The 25,201-nt window shown below is 40.6% G+C and overlaps 2 protein-coding genes across 11 annotated transcripts in view; one reads left to right on the forward strand and one right to left on the reverse strand.

The window, feature by feature from the left end:
* Positions 1–12,324: 12,324 nt before the first annotated feature.
* LOC135260266 (cholecystokinin-like) lies at positions 12,325–18,375 on the forward strand. The gene is made up of 3 exons (XM_064345513.1): positions 12,325–12,479; positions 13,574–13,822; positions 17,909–18,375. Exons 2-3 carry the CDS (start codon positions 13,576–13,578, stop codon positions 18,043–18,045), a joined length of 384 nt encoding a protein of 127 aa, XP_064201583.1. The 5' UTR covers positions 12,325–12,479; positions 13,574–13,575; the 3' UTR covers positions 18,046–18,375.
* A 2,862-nt stretch (positions 18,376–21,237) lies between these two features.
* Positions 21,238–25,201, reverse strand: part of trak1a (trafficking protein, kinesin binding 1a) — a 42,424-nt gene continuing 38,460 nt past the window's right edge. For 7 of the 10 annotated variants that reach the window (XM_064345557.1, XM_064345542.1, XM_064345519.1 and 4 more), the window contains 2 exons: positions 25,006–25,108; positions 21,238–23,615 (listed from right to left, as the gene is read on the reverse strand). In XM_064345557.1, the coding sequence (XP_064201627.1) occupies positions 22,838–23,615; positions 25,006–25,108 (881 nt within the window). In that variant the 3' untranslated portion in view covers positions 21,238–22,837. Of the gene's footprint in view, positions 23,616–24,471; positions 24,833–25,005; positions 25,109–25,201 lie in introns of those variants that run through there. The other 3 variants (XM_064345573.1, XM_064345569.1, XM_064345563.1) reach the window with 3 other exon arrangements.

Consider the following 25,201-nt stretch of genomic DNA (forward strand, 5'->3'; position numbering starts at 1 on the left):
TTGTTACTCTACAAACCTCCCGGTGGTTTCATATAAAGTCCAACAGGATTTTCCGAATTCCAAATGGCATGCAATTTAAACACAGCCTGAGGCCCTGTGGAGAATTAGGGGAAAGTGCACTCTGCAGACTGTTCACTCCAGGCTAAATATGCCCTGCACTTGTATTTATTAGATAAAACAGGCTTAATGCTACATGTGAGTGTCTTTGCATTGTTTTCACTATGGAGACTTTGTCAAAGTCAAGCCATTTTAAGTCTGAGAAGAAGAAAAAAATTGGTTGCACAATAAACATTTAGCTCTTTAAAATTCATCACAAAAGAATGACATTCTCAAGTCAAACACAGCAACAGGTGCAGCAGATAGCTCATACACTGGGAACTCATATTTGCCCTGGTTGGGGAGGACAATAGTAGAGACAGGGAAAACATTAAAACTACAAAGGTGATATTTGTCTTTTCATACTGGTGGAAAGAACCAGGGACCTTCTCCCATCTATTACTGCTGCCAAATGTCAAATGGTTATTGATCAAAAAACATGTAAGGGCATGGTCATTTGGTGCTGAGACGCATGTGTCCTTTATTAATGCCTGGTTTTCAACTGTATAATTGGAGTCATGCACTTTCAGGCATAATTTTATCTTTAGTGATTTCCCACTTTAAGAAGATGTACTGGGAGAAACTGACATGGTTTTCCTGTATCATCACATTTTATAGTATTCCATTATTTGGGAATAAGATGAATATTTAAGTACAAGCTAAAAACATATAAGCTGATTGAGAATCTGCAGACATTTCCTGTAACACCAGCATATTATCTTAATTAAATGAAATGAATAATTTCTTAATTTAATGAAAATGTAATCAATCTCTGCATTCCAGCAAAATGTGTCTTCTAATGAAACGGTCTTCAACCTTACCGCTTTGTAAGTTGGCTTTTGTTCCAACCACAATTGCAATCCCAGAACTTTAACAAGCTGTTATTTTTCCTTAATTAGGTGCTTTTCATGTGTAGAGTGATTATTTGCCCTTTTAAAACCACATTATGTCAGAAATAGCTATGCATGCCATAACGAATAAGGCTCCCATGTTCACATTGTACTTATTGTGCTATATTGCAAGAAACAACTAAAAATAGGTTACAAAATTATTCAGCTGATGAAACACTGAGAGGAATCAATGGGCTGCTAATTGGCGAAATTGTGGACATGTGGCACTAAAACTAACCATTCGATAGATAATGAACAATTCAAGGGGGAAAAATTATGAAAAAACTTCTACCGTCTAATTAGAAGCCTATTGATTCCCCTTAGACCTGAACTTGATCAGTTTTTAATTTTTGTTACCTCTTTTTATGCATCACAATTTCAACATGGGACTTTTATCTTAATGGCATGCATAGCTATTTCTGACATAATGTGGCTTAAGGGGGTAAATAATCCCTCTAAACATGAAAAGCACTTAATTAAGAAAAATTAACAGCTTGTTAAAATTGTGGGATTGCAAATGTTGTTTGACTAAAAACCAGTATATGCAGGGGGGCCCCAGGACCGAGGTTGAATACCACAGTTCTAACAAATCTATTTCCCAAATGTCTTCAGGGGTGAGTAAAGTTGTTAATTGTATGGAATTCCTTGAGGGGATTATACGTGAAACTAGAAGGCTTTTACTGGAAAGAAAGTGAAAAAGATTTCTTCTAAACAGATATGACTAAAATTACTTAAATGAACTTTGCTGTTTGAAAGGGTGTCGTGATATATCAATGGTACAGTTGATATTTATGAGAACACAAGACTGCACTGCATGTGGGTTGTGTTCATCTGCAGGAGAAATTGCATTGACCTTCAGCGGAGGAATCATATTGACCAATACAGGAGTAACTGGGCTGAGCTCCACAGGTTTCCCATTTATCTGCACGAAGCATCACATTTACTTACACTGAAGAATTACATTTACCTGCACTGAACTGCAAATGAGGATTCTTTCATTTAACTGCGTTAGACTTGAGAAAACCCTGTTCTAGATATTCAGAAGTCTGTCAGAATGATGATGAGTCCTGTTTTGTACTCAGCACCCCCCTCTTTTCTGAATTTCTATCTCTCACTCACTTTTCCTCACATGGGAATCCAGAGTGGAATGCTGCCTACAGATCCTTGGCTACAAAAATTATCTTTCGAAACGCCATCTTCAGATCTTCAAAGAATCTAAAAAAAGCATTCTGGGGGGAGTCAAATGAGACTGGTAGCTCTTCTGAGTCACACACTTCAACCATGAGTAAAATTGTATAAAAATCTTACAATGTTCTGACCCCTTTCTGAAACATTTGCAGCCAGCTACTGAGGTAGTTTAACGAATCATTAATTTTTCCACACACAAAGCTTTTTTGGGGATTGGAGGTTTCATTTAAATGTGTGCCTCTAAGGTCCTACGGTTCTATGGTTGAAGAGAGGTGAAGGTCTGATGGCATTGCATGTTTAGTCAGTCAAAAAAAGGGATTTATTTAGTGCCTTGTATTTTCAAATATCATCTACTTGTATGACTGAGTTTTGTAGCCTGAAAAAAAAAAATTCTGTGTAAATCACCTGTCTATCATCTATGTTGTTTGAGATAAATACATAATTCAGAAATGAGCTGTTTTGAGTGGTAAGAAAGCAGCAGAAAAAGTGTGACCAGTCTTAATGTGTTTGCTCCTACCAAGAGATTACCACTATAAATGTGTTGCACTCGTAAATGACACCATTGACCATAACACATGACTTTGTTTTCACAACCACAGAATATTTGGTGATTTAAATTTTGTTATTCGTTCTTCACAAAAAAAAAAATATTCACAACATTCTCATTACCCTTACGAAAAAAAAATCACACGTGTTCAAATGTGAACATATGAACACCCATCATGTGAAAAGTGCCCTGTGAACTATAAAAATAATCACCATGGGAAAAGGTAACCTTGGCTATTTCAAGTCACATGTTTGGTTTTCACATGTAAAAATTGCAGTTCACATTGGAAAAGGTCAGTTACATGCGAAAATGTGGAATTTCACGTGATTTTATGTCCCATTTTGTTTTTGCACGTGGAAATTTTGCATGAGAAAAAACCCATTGTGAAAATGTCCAGTTCACAAGTGGAATTTCCTTTTCATATGTGATCATTTTAATTCACTTGTAAAAACGTTACATTCACATGTGAAATTGTGATATTCACATGTGAAGAGGCAACAATGATATGTTTAAAAAATAATAATAATAAGATAGGGTGCAGTCAACATTTGTTCTTAATGGTTCGTTTTGACTGTGCTTTCATGCAGCCTGTGTGGAACTGATTGAATTTGTATTGATTTTTATTTTGCTACACTGATCAGCGCCCTGGGACACCTTGGTGTAAAATAAGTAAATGAATAATAAATAAATAATTTATTCATGATCATTTTCAACAATGAATAGTTAAAAGTCAATTATGGTAGATAAAATAAGCACTGCTTGGGTCTAGGAACATTACATTACATTACATTACAGGCATTTAGCAGACGCTCTTATCCAGAGCGACGTACAACAAGTGCATAGGTTTCAAGATGTAGAGGCGCAAAAGAAACACTAGAGTGAAGTAAGGATCGTAGTGCCAGAAGTGACCACATCGATCAGGACTCCAACCCTGTAGAGTAAGCTTGTTCAGCAGCAAGAATCCTACCAAGTACAAAGTACAAACTAGCACTGGAATCACACCTAATCATACAAAAACAATCCTACCAGATACACTAACATAATCAAATTATCCTAGCTAGGTACAATGAGCTGAACTATAGGCTAGGGAGGGGTGGGGAGAGGTGCAGCCTGAAGAGATGAGTCTTCAGTCTGCGTTTGAAAGTGGTGAGATTCTCTGCTGTTCTGACCATCACGGGAGGTCATTCCACCAGCGAGGGGCCAGGACAGACAGCAGACGGGAGGCGGGAAGTGCAGACGCGAAGAGGGGGAGGTGCCAAGCGTCCAGAGGTGGCAGAACGGAGAGGTCTGGCTGGTGTGTAGGGTCTGATGATCCTCTGAATGTACCCTGGTGCTGACCCCTTAGCTGCCTGGTATGCAAGCACCAAGGACTTAAATTTGATGCGAGCCATAACAGGCAGCCAGTGAGGTCAGTGAGCAGGGGGTGACATGGGAATGTCTGGGGAGGTTGTAGACCAGACGCGCTGCAGCATTCTGGATGAGCTGCAGGGGTCTGATGGCGGATGCTGGCAGACCAGCCAGTAGCGAGTTGCAGTAGTCCAAGCGGGACAGGACCATCGCTTGAACCAGGAGCTGGGTTGCGTAGGTGGTGAGGAAGGGGCGGATTCTCCGGATGTTGTACAGGAAGAACCTGCACGTTCGACTCACCGCCGTGATGTTCTGGGAGAGGGACAGTCTGTTGTCCATCACCACTCCAAGGTTTTTTGCGGTGGGTGATGATGACACCACAGTGTCCCCCAGGGAAATAGAAAAGTCAAGAAGGTTAGAGGATGGAGCAGGGATGAAGATCATCTCCGTCTTGCCTGGGTTCAGCTTAAGATGGTGGTTATCCATCCAGCTCTGGATGTCCCTCAGGCAGGCAGAGATGCGAGCAGAGACCTGAGTGTCAGAGGGCGGGAAGGAGAGAAAGAGTTGGGTGTCATCGGCATAACAATGATAGGACAACCCATGGGCAGAGATTACAGGACCAAGAGATTGGGTGTACAGGGAGAATAGGAGGGGACCAAGGACCAAGGAACGACAAATGGTCACTGTTAAGGCAGGTAGACAAACACTGAACAACAGTCCTTGAGAAAGAAATTGCCTCTCGAAAGTGAATGAACTTTAAAAAGTGTGGAACCAAGGAAAACGCCCAAGGAAATCTGTCTCCAAGTGAAAAAATGAATATTTATTGAGCACTTCATTAAATGGGCTAGAACAAGGCAATATAACAGACCAACACAGCGCCAGATAACTGTAGCTTTTGCCTAGAGAAGAAAGGTTACTGTGACTGCCTTTTAACTTCAGCCAAGATTGATCATTTTATTGAAGGAGTTTGCTCAAATAAGCCTTTTAACAGGCTTATTTGGCAGTGTGGCCATATGAAGAATTGTGCTGCATACAGTCATGGAGAGGCAGAGGCAAAAATGTTTCTCCAAGTGTAACAAAACTCAAAGGGTGGTGTGGGATGGTAAATCTACTATTACCTGATCACCTATTAAAAAAAAAACCTGTCTCTCAAAAACCTGTCAAAACCTTCACTTAATGACTGAAGGCTAGGCTATTCCTCATCCAGCGCTACTGTCATTTCTGCCAGGCCTCAGCTGTGCAGTTACACCTATCTCTTCACCCAAAAGGGTTTTCACATATAGCATCCCTACACTGCTTTACAGTACAGCACCTTGATTAGTGTGCTGCCTCTTTCTCTCTCTTCTAGCAGATAGGCTGGATGACAGCTTGACTCGCCTTCGGGGCTGCTTCTGGCTTGCGCACTGCTAGCAGGGCCATAGTTTACCAGTAGAGAGCTGTATGTCCCCCAGTGCAATCTTTATGAATGCCATCTGTGCCTAGGACTTTGATCATCAGGTGCTCTCCTCCCCAGTGTCTGACCATGCTCAACACAACGTAATATAAAACACAACCATTGTAAATGTTGCAAGTTAGCTAGTTATACCACAGAATTTATATGAGTTGCTTTCTGGCTTGCAAGTGAGTTGGATATAAAAAGCTATGTGCACAAAGTTGCAGTTATGCATCACTAAAAACCAACTAATTAACCTTTGCATTTACAAGTTTTATGATATGAATGCACCTTATTTGGCAAGAGTCTGACCATTTCCCATACTAAGAGGTTTTCTAGTTCTTTTCTACTTTTCTTCTTCTCACCATTGCTTTCCATCAATTTTTCATCATTGCAATACCAGATGTCAGTGTTTTACTTAGGTTCCCATTGGCCAGGGTGTTTTAAAATGACCTGTAGTGGCATAATTATTCTAATGGCCTAATGGCCATGCCCATCACTGTGCTCTGTCCAATCATAGCTATGCCCATTATGAACTCTTTCAACTGTGAAAAGACAAATGACAGAGTGTGCACTCACCACACAACCTGTAGAGTGTGGGATTTACATCAATTAATTAGGGGCGAGTGAAATAACCAGACTGAAAATTTAGATCATGAGGTGATGAGGAACTCCCTACTCTGTATGTGCTCTTTATTGGCCACTATATGTTAGGACAACAATTAACATTCCATCTAAAAGCTTGTTTTTTTTTAACCATGGGGAATTAGAAATGAGTTAGAAATGCCTCTCTTTAGATTTTACAGATAGAATAACTGCAATTGACAAAATCAGCGAATCTCTCTTGTTAGTCTGTATCCAAGTTCAGCAGAGTAGCTTTGATCTGATCAATGCATTTTGAATGCCTGTAGATCAATTTTGGTGTCACTGCCTCATTGTCAGCGTTAGACATAAAAACCACTTGAAGCAATGAACCACCCAATCCCTTTCACACCCCCCTCACATCCACACAGTGATTTCAAATGAAGGGACACAAATGTTATATGCAGCTACAATTATACTAGAAGAACTGCAAAACCAACTGTTCATGTGAGTGAGGCAAGGCTAAGCTAATGCATGCTAAATTGCAAGGATGTAGAATAGAGCTGATCTCACACACTAGCCTGAGGTGCATTTCTGATATAAACCAAATTTATCTGACATGCTAATTGAAGACGCAAAGTATGATAATCTGTCCCTGCAAACCAGGTCTTATATGCTATGTAACAAAAGTTATGAGAACATTAAGCTTTAGAAATGTTAGTAAAGTTGAATTTCAGTTGGAGAATATATTCTACGTCATCAAAGTTAGCAACTTGCCACCCCTTGACAAGTAATTTTCATATGAATTGCAAGGACCAAGCAAAATGACTGTACTGCCAAGAATTACTCACACCTGCTGGGGAGTTCTGGATGGTTTTCAGATGTTCTTTGAACAGGTGGGGTCCCAAGACGTATCACAATTACATGCAATTTCATACAATCGAAATATCAGAAAAATTCCAATGGCTTTCTTATTTGTAAATGTCCTTTTGCAGCCATATAGTTCACACTAAATACAAATAGTTATGCCAAGGAAAAAAAAACTATACCCACTCTCAGCTCACTGAATGCTCGTTTCTATAAAAAGTCAGGAAATAAACATCCAGATCCCAGACTCACTAATTACCTCTGAATTAATTACTCATCTCTCAAAAGACCCAAGAAATAAATACCCAAATACCATGCAGAGGCATCATTTACCAAAGAAATAAATATGTGAATCCCACCCTATTCCACCCAATGACACAGTAAATTAATATTTGAATCAAACAAAGACAAACACGAAGGAAGTGTGGGGACTTCCCTTAATCCGTAAATAAAACAGGAATAATCTTGCTTAATTAAAAGCCTGCCTTTTCAGTGATTCTGAGAGATTGTGCTTAAGTGAATTCAAGTGAGAGACTCTAGCAATACCAAAACTGAACGAGGTACAGAAAAGTAGAATTTTATGAAATTCATCTCAAGACTTTTGAAAGCAACTCTATCAGAAACATTTCTCACCAAAGTCATCAGGGGGTATGAGGAAGAAAATGATACCATTTCAATTACAGTGAGTGTCAGTAGTGAAAAATATCATTTTCTTGGGTTACAGTTTTACCTGTCCAAAAATGAATTCCCAACATACCACCACATTTGTCAAGACAATAAAAAAAATGCTTTGGCTACCTTTTTGTGTACTGTGCATTATAATGCTTCAGAGGAGTGCAATCACACTAATCATTCAAGACTGAAATGTGGCATGCGTGAAAGACATAAACGTGAGAAGTGTTTGAAAAGAAAGACTTGTCACAAAATGAATAGTCTCAAATCACAGATCTCCACTTCATCCCCACTGTTAGAACTGCTAAAGTTAGGCTGAGGGCCACAAAATTTTAAAGATGCCAGCTGTTTCTCTGAGTGTTATTTAATCAACCTGCTTTTGGAAATATTTTTCAAGAACTGCAAGTTAAATTAATAATTGCCTGCAAGGTTGTTTTCCAGATTAAAAGATACTCCAGAATATTTTAGTGACATACATACCTATTTAGTCTTATTTAGCACCTTGGGACTGCTCCATTCACAAGATGCTGGCTACTTGACTGTCCCAGGAATAACAAAAATCACAATAGGAGACAGAGCTTATCCTACAGAGCTCCTGTGTCCTTTCTTAGGGAATAATCTCGCTATATTGGCTCTGCAGATGCACTCTTTTTTTAAATATTGACTTAACTGCTTAAAGATGTGTGGAAAGCATGGATCAGAACCATGGAGCTCAGCTGACAGTGCCTGTCCCTGTCCCTGAATGTGATTGCCCTGGTTAACTGTTCTGCACTGTCAGTCCCATAGGATGCATGGTGTGGATCCTTTTCTTCTAATTCCTTTTAGCTATTCTGCCATAGCATAGTACATTGTGTGTTTATTCCATATTAACACTCAGTCATCACCATGTGCCATACATAATAATGTATTCATCCACTTACTCATCTTTTTCTGTTCTCTTCCTTGAGGCCGCTACTCCTTTCCCAAACCCCATGTTCACGGCTCTGCTCTGCTGACCTGCTAAAAAAAATTTTTTTGAAGCATTATAATTTTTTACCCAGTAGATTATCACACTACTTCCCGACTCCCATTCAGCCAAACTCTGATTAGTGACATTGGGCTGGCCAGTGGTGGACAGGGTCACCTTCTAAGCCATCTATTTTTCTGATATGTCTTCCCACCATTCTCTTCTCACTGTGAATGGTTTTTGTTCCCACTGATGAGTTTGCGACTGTCTCTGTAGGATGTTTTTTACAAATAAGCTGAATTGAACAAGCTCACTGCCATTATAATGCACCCCAAAGGAGAAAAGGGCAGTTAATTGCAGAATAACATTCACAGCAAATTGAAGTTTGTCTTGCAACTCAAGGATGTAATGTAATTTGTACTAAGTGCCATAAATTCAAAAAGATAATGGAAATGGGCATAGGAGCGTGCTTGGCATTACCATTGGGGGAGCAAGCATAAGGACTGTTGTTTTACTTTTGGAACAACCAATCATGTTTTACAGTTACGTGCTTTGCTATAATGGCACTGATCACCGACAGCAGTATTTAACCATAAAGCAGGTGCACATTAAATTACTTTTGCCAAAGTGAGGGGCACTTACAGTAATTACGGTATTATTATTGGACGTGTGTGTCCGATGGAGGAAAAAAGGGTTTAAACAAAATGTTCTACTGTCACTGTAAGTGTATCCTTAAGTGGTGGGGTAGTGTCCATCCAGTGCAGTAATTGTTTATGGGTCATCAGAGCCTTTTCCCCACACCTGCCCCCCTCACTTGGCACCAGTGGTAATGAGCCTAATGATTGAGATGCTTATACAAACCTAAGAACAAAGTACAGAATAATCTGCGTGCTTCCCCTTTTTATATACACTTTAGGTTGCTTGCCATTAGATGACTTGAGCATAGTTGGGTCCTTAAGAAATAAGTCAGCTGCCCTTTCAATTCTATCATTTCAAAGGGAATTCATGAAAATGGTCCCCATGGGATAAAGCAATGTTACCCCTCCGGCCATTTTATTTAATGAGCATAGGTGATCACTTGTTGTACGTCGCTCTGGATAAGAGCATCTGCTAAATGCCTGTAATGTAATGTAATGTCACAACTGTGCTTTACGCTTTTGTGCGCATTACAATAATGCCAAATATCAAAAACCTAAGCAGGATTTTGGTCTCAGCCAATGTACTGGAGCAACAAACAGCCTTGCTGATAATCATCCAGCTGTATCAGAACCAACACACTGTGATTTGAGATGCAATAATATGATACACAGGACCCAACAACATACTATACATGGCCCAACACCCAGCAGGACAGGGTCTGACAATCTGATGTATGTAATAATCTAAAATTCTCATGTAATACAGAATGCAAATGATGGTAGCAATCACTTACAACCATTTACAAAAACAACACCTGAATCCAAGTGCCGCTCAGTATATTTCAGTCTCATTGCTTGGTTCAGTGAGATTTTGGCTGAGGTCCTGTAACAGAGCTGCTCACGTGATTTCTAGCAATTGAGACCAAAGTTTAGAACATCTGACCTCAAGTAGGTTACAGTGTATTCTAGATCAAAGCCATAGAAGCCGGAACATATGTAATTTCCTCATTAGCTAAACTAATTCCTGGGGAGTAGTAAATGCATTTCTGAATGTGCAGATAATGCATGATGATCCAGAGTTAAAGTGCAAATAATAATGATGGATGATGATTTTGATTATTTGTATGAGGTCTTTCATTTCAACTGCTTGTATGAAGCCATAAAGTAATTTTTGTTACGTTTTTTCAAATTATATTAAAGTAAATAAATTATAATTGGATTTTTTCATACATCATGTGTTTTGGCATATTGGTCTAGTAAATTTACACATAAGTTTTGTCATGTACATATATATATATATATATATTATTATTATTATTTATTTTTTTATCTCATCATGCTGCTGAAATTATGTGTTTCACGCCCGGAAAGGGTAAAATCTAAGCTGCTGCCTATTCAGGGGCCTTGAGACTCAAAACTTCAAGTGTTTCAAAGCTCATGCTCTGATGGTTGAAAAACCTTCTTGACATTTTGAAATTTCAATGATGAGGCAAAATTTCACTGGTGTTTCAAAACCCCAAGGAGTTCTTTCAATCCACTGAGAAGGTGTTCTGAATCACTTTATAATCAGTATTTCAAGGAGGAGGCCTTGAAATTGGTAACAGCTTAGAGGGCACCTTTTTTGGGGATTCAAAACACTTTAACAGTGAAGGAAAAGGCAGTTACGAGAAACAAATACATAGAAGTACCACTGAAACAGGTTCAAAATTGTTTCCACATCAAGGCTAAGGTGGTTTTCAATCATGCCAGATGTTTGATACACTTTCTTGTTTGATTCCAGTTTCCTGCTATCTGTGAAGGGAAATTGGTATTTTTGGTCCAGAGATGAGACTCCCTCTACTGGCTTACCAGCATTACCAGCAGTAGTCCGAATCTTCTTCATATCAGCTTTAGCCTTCTCTGGAGCAGGTTGGCCTCATCACACAATGGATCCTTTACAATCATGTCTTTCACATGATCAATAAACAATAATCAACACACCTTATCCACAGCAAGCTCTTCTTGGCAATAAAAACAAATGTCATGTCAAATGTCATATGATAGCAGAAACAGCTGATGCGTGTAACACAGGAGAGCTGCCATAAAGAACAGCCTGAATGCACCACTATCTAAGTCATAGGGCTAATAATCCTAAAAATCCTAAATATAGATCCATAGGGGAAGAAATGGACTGTAAAATGTCCTTCCCTCATGACTGATACAGCTTATCATACATCATCCTAATTCAGCTTTGGAGAATGGGCAGCCATGTCTGATAAGGAGGAACAATTAATATTCTGATGAGAGAGAGAGAGAGAGAGAGGGAGAGAGAGAGAGAGCTTCTGAAATCTATGATTGGTGGGCTTATTGTGGGAACAAAATGCAAAATCAAAGGATGTCGCATTAGATAAGTTGTACAATGACTTGGATCATTGAAACTTCAAATGTCACCCAGAATAAGGGAACCTGCCAAATAAAAAAAAGCAGAATTATAAAACCCCTGAGACATTTCTTAGTCTACTTTCTTCCCATTCCCATTTTTACAATAATTCTCCCACAAACTTGAACATGTCTCCTGACTGCCTGAATGAATCACATTCTGAGTTGAGGGCCCTGGTGCTGCCTCACAGGGCTCCATCCATCAAGGGACACTGAGGAACAGGTACATCATACTCAACAAAAATGACCTGCATCTGAACCTTTGACATGAATTATGAAACACAATTACCGTTGTAATTTAAGTGTCTCTCATTTACATTCATACCCTTGGTTAGATGCACAATTTTCAGGTTTATAACAGCTTGTTTAGTTGAGGTCTAAAGGTCCCAAAAATTGAAATTATTTTGAAATTATTGTTTTCTATCTATCTAACTTTGTGCTCTATCTACAAACAGTTCAGTCAGTTTCATTAGATAGCACATGTAAAGAGTCAGAGAAAAACAAAAAGGAAAGGAGGGGGAATGGGGTTGTGAATAAGTCTTGCTAGTGTTGTAGAGGGTGGGGGTTAGGAGGGGCTTATGGTTGAGAGGGGTGGGGGGGGGGGGGTGCCCCCCTGCTCCCTGGAGTAGCACTAATTTGTGTCCAAGGGGCGGGGGGCAGCTGTGTGCGTCTCTCACTGTCTGCGTCAGCACACTGCAAACACACGGCAGGAAACGTAGCTACTGTTCGGGGTATTTAAGGGGCAGCCTAACGCAGCCCGGAGAAGTTATCGCAGCCCGCTGTTCACCTGGCCCTCTCTGATCCTGTTCTCTTCCTTTTCTGTAGAAGAGCAGAATATTCAAGATTCAACCTACAGGTGAGCTTCACAGACCCGCTGCTGTGCTCCTGCTCTGTACATGTATGTTTGCTTGAGATGACTTTCATTCAGCATACAGCTTTGTATTTCTAAGCCTGTTGTTCACTTTTGTTTGGATTTCTCGGTTTAATTTATTGATTTGGTTGCCATGCCATTTTCTTTTGCAGAACTTTTAAAGTGCGGCCATTCACTTTTAATTTGAAATACGTTCAATGTATTTGAGCTCAATATATTATTTTCTTATAGTATTGCAGTTTTGACACAATATTTACTTTTACTTTATGCTGAATTCTAGTGTGCGCGTTCTGTTGTTTGCCATTTGTTTATATTTTTAGTTGCGACGTTTTATTAAACGTTAATTAAGAGTTACTTTTTACAGAAGAGCAATTTCTTCATCAGCGCGTGATAAAGCAGTAGATACCTATTCGTAGTGCTACTTTAAAATACGCTTTTCTACACAGGTTTGAATTAGGCTACTTTGTCTTCCCCTTCAACGAAATTAAGGCATAATTTCGTTTCCTTAATAGACAACTGTAAAACTGATGCGCATACGGAAACTAATAAACTGGGTTATTAGCATTTTGAAAATTATATCACCTGCGGGACCGCGCGAAGCAGCTAGGCGAGGCGCAGAGAGCTGTGAGAAAATGGGTTGCCAATTAAAAAAAGAAGATACTCTTTCGTTAGATCAATAAAACTACGAGAAATCTTCGATTTATTGATATTATATGAAGTTTGTAAGTAGCCTATTGCTGCACAGCTCACTGCTGTAAGAATTCGTCAGAATATACATTTTCTTGTTTCACCTGTCCCGGGTGATATATCTTTTGAAGAAAATAATAAATAAATAAATATAAATCGAATACAGTCTGGTAGAAAAACTGAAATGTAAGGTCAAAACTGGATGTAGAGGTATATATTGAATCTTAATTTTCAAGCTTCTTTGGTTGCATTTTCAAGCTTGTCAGGAAACACTGAACAGTCTTGAAAATCTGTTCTTTCTGCCACAGTTCTTTTCTGTCTCATGATATTGCTGTACCCTACGTTTTGGATCCTAAATGGGTCATTACCCCATATGCATTTGTGTCCCTCAGTGATGAACGGTGGGATCTGTGTGTGCGTGCTGCTGGCAGCTCTTTCCACCAGCTGTCTCGGACGCCCCTCTTCAAACACACAGGATGAGAGCAGGGCTGCCCAGTCCCAAGTGGACACTGTCCTGTCCGAACACATGCGCGAAGCCCGCTCCACGCCCCTTAGCGACCAGCAAAAACCCAAAGCAGAGGAGGGTGTGGATTCCCGGGCCAGCCTGACTGAACTGCTGGCAAGGTTGATATCTAGGAAAGGTGAGCAATCTTTGTTCCATGCATTAAACATGACCATTATAGCTCACTGTTGTCTCATTTGTAAGTGAAGAGCTTAACTTTGGGACAGTTCTTGATAATATGAATTGCTGTCAGATCCCAGCTAGTTTTATCACTTGCAAATTGAGTACCCAATTGATGCTGAGTAGAATTATGAGCGATTAGCATCGCCTCTTTCGGTAAGTGAAAAGCGTGTTGATCACATGCAGCAAAAACAGTAATTACAAACACTGGGAAGCATCCCCCAGTCATTTATACACCATCCCCTATCCATCTAGTTATCTGATCTCTCACTTAAAGCAAAGGATTGTTTCAGATAATGACTTTAGGGTAGCTGTCTTTTATGCATGGTCTACTTGTGTGATGCAGACAACTATGATATGGAAATGCACAGAACCACTCCAGGGGGAGACTTTGAGGGATTTTTTATTCAGTCCAACTAGGCTATAATGAATTTCTACCCTTATTTTTGAATAAAGAATTTCGGAGGGTGTTACATTTTGTACTGCTTACACTCACAAGTCTAATGGTAAATGAAACCAATGGAACAAAAAATATGATGTAAAAATCAAATGGAAGAATTCATTACTCAGTGTTAAGGACAAAGAACAATTGTGGATACACTAGAAGCTTCTCTTCTTAGTGCTATAACTGCCTGAATCTGCAGGAAAGGCTGTTGTGCGGTTAGAGGAAAACTTGATAACTCACAGGAGTGACATCTGGAGAAGCACAGTGCTGCTGAATAAATCCAGCGCGTGAGAGAAACACCGTTATTGTGGAGGGGCAAGCAGAATTACGGAGATGTGTCATTGCTGCAGATGAAATGCATTATCACTGGAATGTTCAGCAACTGTCTGCCGCTCAGATGTTACCGAATGAGAAAAAGACAATTATGCCTACATAAGCGAGGCTAGGCTATTAGATCAATTTAAAGTCCAAGAGGCAAACTTTTATATTAACAATAAAGGTAGAGAATAAACCTTGGAGGTCTAGGCTGCTGCCAGTTCTCATTCATCATTTATGGTTAGAGGAGAAGCATTTTTACTATATTTCCAGAAGAAAATGCAGATATTACTTCTATTATTTTCAAAGAAATTTTCAGACACAAGCCAAGTGAAAATGATTCAGGATATGTTTCCACTTGCAGCTCGAGTGAGTGGGTGATGTATAAGAAAATGCATTTAACATCAGTGCCATGTTAGTAGTCATTTAGCATCATATAGAAATCTTATATGACTTGATACTCCGCTGTGATATCTGTATGGTTCAAGCTGCGTCTAATGAAGAAAAATTCACACCAAAATTTTTGAGAGAAAATTAGAAAATGTTTTTTTTTAATATCTTGATTTTACATGGAGAAAAGAAAAAGAAAAGTATATATTATGTTTATATACATTCCTGAACCATCATTTAGCATATCGCCCAAGATTAACATAAAACTGTAGTGTAAATTACACCTTAGAAGCAACCACCCAATTTAATATGCTTTAAATTGATATTCCTTTCATAACATACAAATACACGAAGAATTGAAATAATTTGTTTGGCAACAAGCAGCTCCCTGTTCAGTAATAAACTGGTGGGTGGTTCTTAACAATGGGCCTTTCATATATTTGCTATGGTAACCATTATTCCAGTAATGACGATATATCACAGCATTAACATCAGCACAACTTATGCCACTCTATCTGAGCTCTGACAAACCCCACCCCCTCTTTCTCCCTCGATGTTCATTTATCCAGATAAAAAGAAGACTGATGCAATCTCTTCACATCACACTGAGTCTGTAGTTACTGTGCGAGGCGTGATGTTAAGCTAAGCTTTTTCCAGCCACTTCAGAAACCTTTTCAGGAGATGGTTTTGAGTTGTTTTATCACTCGGGTTTTAATTGTCCAATATGAAATGCATTAATTTGTCCATTGTAAAGGCAAGCTAATCATTTGCCTTTATGTGATGAGAATTAATGTTTACAATTTCACAATTTCATATTTAAAATACTTCATGTATTTCATACATGCCAAGCATACATAAAGTATGTTGAGATATTTTCTCAGTGTTCAAATTTATCTGATATATTCCAAGACACAAAATGGCCCTGTCTGTTTCAATATTTAGGGATTTGCTTGAAAATGTGGTTTGAAATACAGTGACTTCATCATGCAAAATGGGTAATGCAGTCAGATTCTATGCAGCATGTGTACACACAGCCTGAAAGTTATAACATCAAACATGGCTGGGGCGTAAAATGGACTGGAGAAGCCTGCTTTCCAAGTTAAATGAGAAGGCTAATAAAGTTTGAATAAGTTCCAACACCTGAAAAGCACCAGAATGAACAGTTGTGTTTTACCAGAGAAGTGCACATTCAGTTTTAAGGTGAGAACAGTTAAGTGCCTTCTTCCATATTACCTGACAGATGCTAACAAAATCATAAAAAATGACAGGTTCTATGACCTGTTCTCATTAGTAAAACAGGCGTATGCTTTTAAATGGCCAGAGACCTAATATGTTCGATCATGTTGTTGAAGAGTGGTTCATTTTGCAGCTATCTTGCTTTAGAAGTGGAAATGATGTTTTATTTGTTCTGATCAATCTCAAATCCTCCATATTCTCAATGAGTGGTGCTGAAAGTACCATCCATTCAGCCAAATAATGTGCGGTCCCAAAATGGCTTCTACAAAATCCCTCAGGTGGCGGCTGCAGAGTATTTCATAATGTAAATCGTTATCTGTGATAATTTGTGCAGTTTTCTCAGGTCATTTGAGGAAATTCGGCATTTATGTTGGTCCTCCATTAGCTAGGATGGCTCAAGACCTCCTTTCTTTGATCACCTAAAGAATAAACATTATGGTTGCAGGGTAAATTGGTATTCAGAGGGACAAAAACTGAGAAAGCTCAAGCAAATATCTAAATGACAGTTTCACCACTCTTGTCTCTTGGATTTTGTTCAGCATGTGTATGAGACAGTGAATCATACAGTGACAGAAACATGATTAAGGCCGACTGACAGACAGGGGGCATACAGGCATAGACAGACTGAGACACAGACAGACAGGCTGAGATACAGACAGACTGTGACACACAGGGATGGAGGCCTGTCAGTGGAGCTGGAGTTGAGCGTTGGCAGAGAAAGTGCTTGCGGAGAGCCTTGGCTCTTGGATGATGTGTGAATTATTCACTGAAAGTGTGAGTGAACCACAACAGAGGAGTATCTGCTGCGTAGAGACTACAGGTGGAAAAGGGAGAGCGAGGGAGGAAGCAGAGAGCTAGACATATAAATTGGCTTCCATAACTTAGTTGGCTTTATTCCTTTGGCTGTGTCACACAAATTACCCTCTGAATAAATTAGTACATTCAAGTCATCAAGTTCACGCCACAGATTGTTATGCAAGCTTTTACTGCCCAATGTCAGTGTGGGAGGTGTGTGCGCAGTGCTGTAGACTGCAGTTATCGGGTGCTAAAATGTCACCGTAATAAACCTATAACCCCCGCTGATTTAGAGTATCTCGCTCTGGTCTCCACACCAGTATGGAGCTGAGAACAGCTAGGCCATGTTTGAGTAGCATCCAAAGCCACAGCAGATCATGGCTTTGCCAGAGGAGCTGTGATTCAATCCTCCTACTCTCCTCCTGCTCCACTCACAGCCTTTCACCACGCTAAACCTTTCCAGCACCTTTTACCTGCTGTGCCTTTTCGCTTGGGCTTGAAATTCGAGGCATGGAAATGTGGAGACTGTTGACATTCCGGTTTTATACACTAAAACAAAGTGTGGTGGTCTTAAGTTTTTAATTAGGCAACTGAACAAGTTCAATAGAAATGACACAAAGGGGGTCAGTAAACCTTCAGCAGTGTGTCAAGGGACATGTAAGGAATTTTCAAAGCTAGAAGTTTCATGTATAAGGGTACAATTTAGACGAGAAACAAATGATGCCATGGTACACCTACAAAACATACACTGCAACGGCGCATCACATGCATGCATAATACAGTACCACCCTCCAAGCATCTGTGCAACACACACACGCAGCCAAAATGACCAACCATCTCTGTGCATTCTGTCTGTGCCCGCAGGAAACACCCGCAGAAACTCCACCATAAACAGCCGAGCGAGCGGCCTGAGCGCCAACCACAGAATAAAGGACAGAGATTACCTGGGCTGGATGGACTTCGGGCGTCGCAGTGCCGAGGAATACGAATACTCGTCATAAAGCACACCTGTACTCTGAAATTCTGAACAGAGAGACAGAGATTCATTTCAATTTGTAGTCTTGGAAGTTGGTGTCTAAAATATATATATTTATTATGTATTTGATGTACATTTGTTTTTAAACCTAATATGATGCAATATATAGCCTACATATGGCCGATTTTACAGAAAAGGAGAAACTTGTTCATGTTCCGGTTTCTTTTCATTTGGTGATAACGTGGCATTAAATTATTTAATCACATACACATATTTGTTCATACAAAGTCCAGTCATGTGCTCTCAGTGAGGAGCTATTGGGTGTATGAGAATAAATCCAGCGGTCAACATTCAAGATAGTTTGGTAGCTTGGTATGTTGGGTTTTCTCCTTTAGGCCTAACCTGTGTGAAATTATAAGAGTTATATACACATCAGCAGCTCTCTCTCTCTCTCTCTCTCTAATTATTTAAACTTGGCCTTTTTGTTTTGCACCCTGTTTTGTAATACATAAACTGCTCATAGCCTTACACATTGCATCATTGGCACTTACAGCAGGTAAAACGACATGTTTGTGGAAAACGGACTTTAATGAACAGCAGACAAAAATGATTAGGCCTACTACAGTCCCACAGGAGATGGTCTACAGAGGTAAATTAATTTCTCAGACAAAATGTAACGCGCAGAAGAAAGACCACAAATCGCTCCCTCGCACAATAAAACGCAACAATATGAAACATCAAAGGGGTGATTAAGTGAGCAGCGCCAATTTGCACCGGCGATAAGCCTGCATATAAAGTCGCTAAATGAAATATGCCTATTTAGGAGGGATTTATGGCAGATAAACGGAACGTTTTTAAACAAATACCAAGCGCTACAGCAATGGTAAAATGAATGTATAGCCTACAATCTGAGCTCCAGAGTATGTGCAACAATTATTATGTCTATGTTTTGCGACAAAATGTTACCTGGGCTGGGCCAATGAGAAGGCTAATTATTAATAATAAAAAATTATATTCACGTTGATTCCGAGAGAAGGTACACCGGACCAAGGTTAAGAGGCCTGGATAAACAGATTTTTGGAGTTGGTCTTTACGTGCCATTTACTGGATTTGCGAAACCTGGGCGAATTACTAATTTTTACACAATTAAGCGAGCACACTTTGCACAGAATACAATGTGCTGGTCTGTTTTGGAGCGATTGGGTGTGGATAAAGGGCTCATTGGAATTTGAGCGAATCGACCACTTATTTTGTGTGACACCGATGTCAACTGCACAACTCGAAAGCCCCCAGAACAAATGACTGAAGGCTAGCCTAATTTTTTTGCTTTGTTTATAAAATTTCATTTGTTCTGTGAGCCTAAGTGATGCGTAGTTTTCTGGTGCACATTAACATTCGCGTTCAGTCAAAATGATAGCATACAGTGGCGTCAGTAATTTGGCTGTTCAGATCAAAGTTTCATTAGTAGGCACTATACATCTAAGCAATCCAGTCCAAACCCCCTGGATGAGTCGTGTTTAGAGCGACCTCTTTCGGTGACAGGGCGTAGTACATCCTGTCAACTTAGAAACTTCTCTATCCACATTGGTTCCAACGAATGCACATATCCCCAGTTGAAAAGTATATTTTAAATATTTTTTCGAATAATGACTAAAACACACATTTGGGAAACTTTAATTGTATCACATTGTGCATACACAATAACGTGCATACCGTTCAAGTGCGAATGCTAAATACATACAAAAACAAGAAGTCTGTTTAGAGATCCGCTAAAAGCACCCAGTGGCCATTAATGACAGAAATACCTCCAGAATCACGTATACAGAGGTGTAATGGGGTATCAGATATGAATACACAGGGTTACTGACATGAGACATGAAATATCTAAGATAAAACAATTTTCTGTGTGGTAAGTGGACATTAAAAATATAATTAGATCGCTTGTATTCTTTTATTTGCCGTTTTCTCAGAGTTGGAAGAAACCTTGGATTTATAATGAATAAACAAAGTATGATCAATGTTTTGGTGTTCCACTGCTCTTGGTTATTTAATCATAGTCTACACTTCCAGATACTGATATAGATATATCTTCCAGTCCACGGAAAGTGTATTAAGTGCATTACGTTATGTTGTTTCGCATTATTTGCCATTCAAACCTTTACGTTTTTGAAGTTTCCTTTCAATCATCAGCCAATATATACCTTGGAAACCAAGCATATGGCATCTAGCCAGTCCCTGAGTGCTGAAATATACAACAAAAACTGTGGCTCTTCTTGTTGAAGAGAAATGTTTTTTTTTCATTTTTGTACAACATGTACCCTCTGCTGGTCAAGAGTATCCACTGCAATTTTAGGGAGAAAGAACTCAACTCATTAAAGTGATATGTTACTGAACAAACTGCTTTCTGTGGAATGAATTTAGTGCCAGCGTTATTTACACGTGTTGCACAACTCACGCACGTTAGTCCTGTTTTACAGATCTCAAACTACACATTAAAAACTACAATTACAAATGGCCGACCCCACAGGGTGGTGAAAAGTGACCGACGGTATATATCAAATAACTGGGTGGGACCAAGACTTCACCAAGCAGTGCTGAAGAGCGACCCCTCTGGTGGATTGCACACCTGCAGCCTGCCTACATCAGCGGTGCAAGAGGCACAGTCCTACAAGGAAATGGCTTTGCAGGTGGACTGCAAAGCACAACAAAGCAAAGCAGGTTCCTGCTGGTTCCATGTGATTCCAAACATGGACATCCTAGTCTGCACTCTACTAAATAAACCGAGGACAGGGTGAAATCAGAAGTTAGCATTCAGAGGTTTGAGAAATGTAAAAATGTGGATTAAAAGTTTATTTTCCAAAAATAATATTTCAGCCAAAAATAACAATAATAATGACTCCCTTATCAGCTGCGCTTTAAATTAACGTGAAATTTTCATTGATGGTATTTTCACAGAATTCTCACTAACCTGATTATACAGTTCTGTTCCAGGTTTGCTGCAATACTTATAACAGTTCAGTTGATCATTAGGACAATACTCATCAGCTAACAATAAATAATAAAATGTCATGCAAGTAATATCAATTAATTATTTAGTATTAAGTAGCTTGTTTACACCTAAAAGTGTTTCCATATTCAATCCCCAAAAAGCCTGGGTCATGGTCACTGTTACATGTTGGTAATTGTAACTTATCAATAACCAAGGACACGAGGGAAGTCATATCAATTGTTTTATTGATATTTTATTTTCTGAGAACAGCATCTGAAATTCCTGAAAGTACAACTCAACACTTGGAACCAGTGTTTTTGACTTTTTTTTAAAGATTGTAACTTTTTTTACTCTTTTCATATTTTTGTTATTTTTTTATAAAAAGTTAACATGACACATTTCATTGCATACTTCTCATTTTCAATGTAAAGTAGCAGACTTCCCTTTGTGGTGCGATGCAATAAAACTCATCACGTAATTCAATGTACATGTATGGACATATCTGCTGTTATCAAATACATTCAAAAGATATTCAAGTTACAGACGATAAGTGCACACACAACATCAGCTCACAAATCTCTTTTGTTTGTACTAAAACATTTAAGTAAATAAAGAATAAATAGTCTTTACACTATTGTTATCGAAAGTATAGAAACATACTTTCAAACACCGCTATGCTTACATTTGTTTACTTCAAACATAAATGTAAGGTGAAATGTTTTGATTTTTTTAGACCAATGTTAAAATATTTTGAAGGTCACCTCATAGCACAACTAACAAGCAATGCAAGGTGCACTGCATTCTGGGATTGATGTACTGCACAGAAGTCAGTCCAATAAGAATTAAATAATCTATCAGGCACTATGACATCACTTCAGTCCTGCTATTATATTCACCATTCACAATGGTTTTAAAGCTAATGATTCAGTCATCAAACACTTTTGGCAACTTGCATTTTCATTTTTCACACAGGCTATCTGATGGCCTCTACAGTCACCATCACAAGTATAATATACTTGGATGGAAATATCCTTTTTTGATTCTTAACAGTTAATATGATTCAAGTCTTTGATATCTTTATGAGCCTTTCATTAAAACATAATATACACACATAAATTTACGTTGGTCTGTCACAAAAATAGATAGGCTTGTGTTTTCAAGTTCAAACCACATTCGTTCATTCACTGCAAACGTCCCGTCTCCACCCCCTTCACTCCAATGTGGCCGCTTCCACTCATTATGTAGACGTTACTTTGGGTGAGTGACATCATAACAGGATAGGCAGGAGCTGATATGCAATTCCCAACACTTTTTCAATGGGACCGATATGTGCAAACTGGACATAATACACATCACACTAATCCTCAGGGGCTGAGTTCACAGTGTGAGATTCAGTAAGGTGCTCACACTGACTCACACTGAGTGCACTGTGTCGTGTGCTCAAAGTGGAAATGGCCACACGGAGGGGCAGGGGGAGAAGGGAGGAGCTACACTACAGAAATGGGCCAGACGCAGACTGCTTCTCCACACGGCTGAGCCTGGGAATAAAAGTGCTTTACACAGGGCGTACAACGGAGACCCCCAGAGAGGAGGATAGTCAGCAGGAATCCATCTCTGGACAATTTACAGCAAGACCAGAAAGACCTCAGAATGCATAAGGGTGCTGAACAGTACATACTGTGTGCAGAAGGGTTTAGTGTGTGTGGGAGGAGGGAGGGGGGAGGGGGTTATACCAAAAGAATGTCTTTGAGGCACAGAGCTGATTCATCACTGAAGCAGCGGACGTGTACAGAGTTAGGAGCCGACACAGAAGGGCCACACGTACCCCTCATTTGAGGCTAGTCTGTTTGGGGAGCTTGGGTTGCAGGGGCGTGTCAGAACTCGGGGGCCCAGGGCCCTTCATTACCATACTGGCCCCCACCATGGCTGGGTAGCTGCGGTTCCGGCGAATTCCGGCATTCAGGGCGGGGAGCCCTCCGATGGTGCTGGTCACCGCAGGGTGTCCGAAGAGAGGGCGGGGCCGGCGCAGTCCGCTGAGCGGCCCCAGCAAAGGGGCGTGGCCCACGGCCCCGGGCCCCGCCTCCTCTGTCTGTGCCACGCCGAAGCGCTTGAGCTTGTCCACCAGCCGGAGGTTGTGAACACTGACGTCGGTCTGGCTCTCGCAGTCCGCCTGGCCCCGGGCCTCCTCCCGCACCTCCCGCAGGATGGAGCTGGCCGGCCGCGAGGCCAGGAAGTTGTCGTAGGGGGAGGAGGAGCTGCCGAACTGGAAGGGGGCGGAGGCCGCGGGGGAGGGCGTGGCCTGGGACTGGCCGGTGGGCGAGTTGGGCGGGGTGGAGGGCAGGGTGTCGGGCCCCCGGGGGACCGCGGGGGCGGCAGGGGAAGCGTCGGGGGCGTCGGCCCGGTCCCAGCTCTGCGGGTTGTAGACGGCCGCAGAGATCCCCCGCTCCTGCAGGAGGCGCACCAGCCCCAGGGAGGTGCTCATGGTCTTCGTGGAGTCGCGCAGGTTGGTGAAGGACTCGGCCAGGCTGAGGCGGCGGGGCGTGGACACTGGGGTGGACTTGAGACTGCTGGACATGACGCAGGACGCCGTTGGGCCGGAGGCAAGGCTGCGGGGGGGGGGGTGAGGGGGGAGGTGGTGAGAGTTCCAGGCTTCATTCAAAACCCCATTATAATAACACCTCTTAAATTATGACCAGAACCTGATGCAAACTTGATGTTAGAAAACACACAGTAAAGCAACATATTTGAATGTTGTTTTAACTACTGTTATTTTGAAACTACAGTAATAAACATCTACTACAGTCCACTGGTTCATGCTTGGAGCGTGGTAGTGCATAACCGCATGTGGTGTGAATACAGACACAGTTCCTATAGTAATGCACAGTCACACTTTCCATTTCTGAGGTGTTGTATTTTAATTGAGTTCTTTATGTATAGAATTACAGTATTATCCCTATGTCATGATGTTGACGTATTGAAGAAACTAGAAACTTGGATAATATCCAACATTGTTTTATGCATTTTGGGGTTATGCATCTGCATGATCTTGCATGATATGACATTTGAGCACATACTCTCATATTTTCCTCAGATAAATATATGACAGGTAAACAAATGTATATGCTGCTGAAACTGCTGATCAGTTTGTGCTGCTCTGGAATTATGTGTTCAATAGCTGGAGACCAAATACAGGAATGTACTCCAACCGAAGTTCGAAATTTTCTCCAATATCTTTGCCTAGAGAATTAATTTTCTCCAAGGTCAATAGTCAGTGCACCTCAAAAAAAAAAAAGTCAGGTTGTTTAAAGTTTGATGGAGACACCTTCAAACCCTGTTGAAAAAATATGCTTATTATTTGGTTAGTAGTATTTAGATGCTCTCCACAAAATTGTGCTATTCTGAGTAATGCATCACATTAAAACTGTGACCTGTCAAAAAGAATCTTTTTGCAGTTCACACAGAGGTTTAAACTGCTCCTAATGTCGATGCACACAGAAAGCAGACATGTTTAGATGTTAGGAAGTCAGTTGCCAATATTTCTCCATCACTATGCCATCACAATTACCTCCTTCATTAGGCCTCAGGGACTAGCACTCCTTAGAGGCGGTCGTGCGATTGGAGGGTATTAGAATGCTCCGATGCATCAAACTATTAGATGGGGGGAGGGGCAGGCTGTTATTCTCCCGGGACTTCCAAACCCTCTGAATGTATGTCACCTGACTGAGTCATGTGACTCTGGCTCACCCCTGGAACAGGTCAGTGTGTTTGCTCAGACCGCAGAACAACATGACAGAATGCCGCGTCTTCCTCAACGTCACAAGGCCTGGAAGGAGTCACCAGCAGTCATTGGCGGAAACCCACCAATTCCCCAGAATGATGCAAAAACAACGCTCTGCACTGTTCACTGTTCATCTTTTTCCCCCCGTATTTTGGGTAAAATGAACCGAAAAGAGCAGCCGCGTTCCTGACCGGGGTAAGACGTGACAGAGCGCTCACCTGGGTGTGACCCGAGTCAGCTCATCCGACGGGTGAAGGATACGGCAGGTGGTGAAGGTGTAGGTAGAGCTGGTGTGAGACATACATTTACCGGGGTAATGCACTGCAGATAGGGACAGGGGGGAGTGGGGGAGGGGCAGAGGTCAGGGGTCAATCTACAGCACCGAGGTCAGTGGTCAGAGTCAAACCCATTCCG

This window comes from Anguilla rostrata, chromosome 1 (genome assembly GCF_018555375.3).
Source record: "Anguilla rostrata isolate EN2019 chromosome 1, ASM1855537v3, whole genome shotgun sequence".
NCBI lineage: Eukaryota > Metazoa > Chordata > Actinopteri > Anguilliformes > Anguillidae > Anguilla > Anguilla rostrata.